The 2,082-nt window shown below is 24.8% G+C and overlaps 1 protein-coding gene across 1 annotated transcript in view; it reads left to right on the forward strand.

Annotated features, from left to right (window-relative positions):
- The window catches only part of LOC115034153 (plexin domain-containing protein 2-like), an 8,033-nt gene that overhangs the window by 4,419 nt on the left and 1,532 nt on the right, over positions 1-2,082 (forward strand). Inside the window, exons 5-6 of the mRNA XM_029489965.1 lie at positions 1,573-1,704; positions 1,771-2,065. Coding sequence (XP_029345825.1) covers positions 1,573-1,704; positions 1,771-2,065 — 427 coding nt within the window. The remainder of the gene's footprint in view (positions 1-1,572; positions 1,705-1,770; positions 2,066-2,082) is intronic.

The following is a 2,082-nucleotide window of genomic DNA, read 5'->3' on the forward strand; positions in this document are numbered from 1 at the left end:
TAAAAGGAATCACACTGTATATTATTTTAAAAAAAAAACTTAATTGTCAAAAGAATAATGCTCTAAAAGTTCCATAAAAATATAACATTTTTTTTTTATTACTTTTTTTTCATAAAACTTACTTTCTAACTTATAACTTACAAGTTTGAATTTTATAAAGCAAATCAATGTCTGAAATATTTTTTCTATTTCACGATTTTCCATTGATTTGAATTTATAATGATATAACACCGCTGTTCTAAGTCAAGACAAGTAAAGCAACCCTTTCAATACTCTTACCAGATTCTGATTTTTCTTTTAAAATATGACATTATTGCATAATAACCAATGTTATTTACTCTATTAAATTAATTTATAACACTTATATTATTTTATCTAAATAGCGTGCACTTTGACCATATCTGTATAAATGATATTTAATATGTAAAATAATAGTCAAATTTTAAATTATATTTGATAGTGAATAATTTCAATGTGATAACAAAATAATGTGATTTGTAATATAAAATAAGTATTAAAATATTGATTGTGATAACATGAGATATTTTGTAAAAGAAAGGTATTTGAATGAAAATTGATAAGGGGTCCACGATTCTTAAAAGCAGGTATGGAAAACGTTTTTAATTTTTTTGTTTTTGATTATTACGTTTTGGTTAATGTTTTTAAAAACGTTATTTTTCTGTATTGTTTTTGATTAACGTTTTGAAAAACATTATTTTCCTATTGTTTCCAAATTACGTTTTTGATAATATTGTAGAAATTCGCTAGACTAAACCGGTCCTAACATCCCGGTGCACTATTTTTCACACCGGTTTAGTCTAGCGAATTTCTACAAAGTTTTTATTTTTTTATAATAGTAACATGCAATATAGAAATGCATTTAAAAGTTAAAAATTAAAATTAATTATTCTTAATATTTAAATTTTAAATCAAAATTATAATTTATATAAAAATTAAAAATTTCTGATTTCAAATTAAAATGTTTTCAAATTTTAAAAGTGCATTATTGGTGAATTAAAAAGTAAAGACTTAAGTGAAATTTTTTTTCCTGGTATAAATACTATAATGTATAATACTATAATTATTTGTTTTCATTTTCGTTTTTAATTTTGTTATACATTTTTTTGGTTTTTGGAATTTTTTGTAATCCTTTTTCAGTTGTTTTTTGTTTTTGTTTTATTAATTGTTTTTGTTTTTTGTTTTTTTCCATTTAATAAAATTTTTTAAAAACGTTATCCATCCCTGCTTAAAAGTCTTCTGTCAGAAGTTCATTCATTAACAGTTTAAAAACCGCTGGCGTATGGTATACATTCACAGGTCTGGACGCGACTTTAAAGTTTAAATACAATATTATTATAATTTGGTCCATTAGATTGGAGGGGCCTAAAAAATCGCAAATTTCTAGACAGGGTTTGTGGCCTGCATAAAAATATGCTTTGTAATAAAAATAATTAAAATGATGCCACTATTACACATGTGTTAGACAGAGTCAATATTATTATGCGAGTAATAAGCCTCTGCTTTAGTTTCCACCCTATTAACTCAAAAAAAATATTTTTATATGATTTTTAGGATTCTCATATATACTACAATAGTACAACAATTAACAATATCAACGTATTTAATGATTATTGGGTTGATTTGGAGAACCATCCAGATGCAAATATTCATGATATGTTATCAGATTCTCATCGCAGAGCTGCAGTAAGTTTATAATATAATTTTAAATAAATTTGTTGTATTTTTGTTAAATAAAATTTATATTTTCAGACTATCAACTTGAAGTTTCAGTTCCCTTTCTATGGACATCTATTAAACTCTACTACAATTGCAACTGGAGGTTTTTTATATTTAGGAGAATACATTCATTCGTGGTTAGCAGCCACTCAATACATAGCGCCTTTAATGGCCAATTTTGATTTAAGTTCATCAAATCATTCAAACATTTATTACATGGAAAATGGTACTGCACTAACAGTAACTTGGCACAATGTCACTTTACAAGATAAACCTAAAGTCGGAGGATTCACTTTTCAAACAACTTTACATTCAATGGAAATATTGTGTTTGCTTACAAAAATG

This window comes from Acyrthosiphon pisum, chromosome A2 (assembly GCF_005508785.2).
Source record: "Acyrthosiphon pisum isolate AL4f chromosome A2, pea_aphid_22Mar2018_4r6ur, whole genome shotgun sequence".
Lineage (NCBI taxonomy): Eukaryota > Metazoa > Arthropoda > Insecta > Hemiptera > Aphididae > Acyrthosiphon > Acyrthosiphon pisum.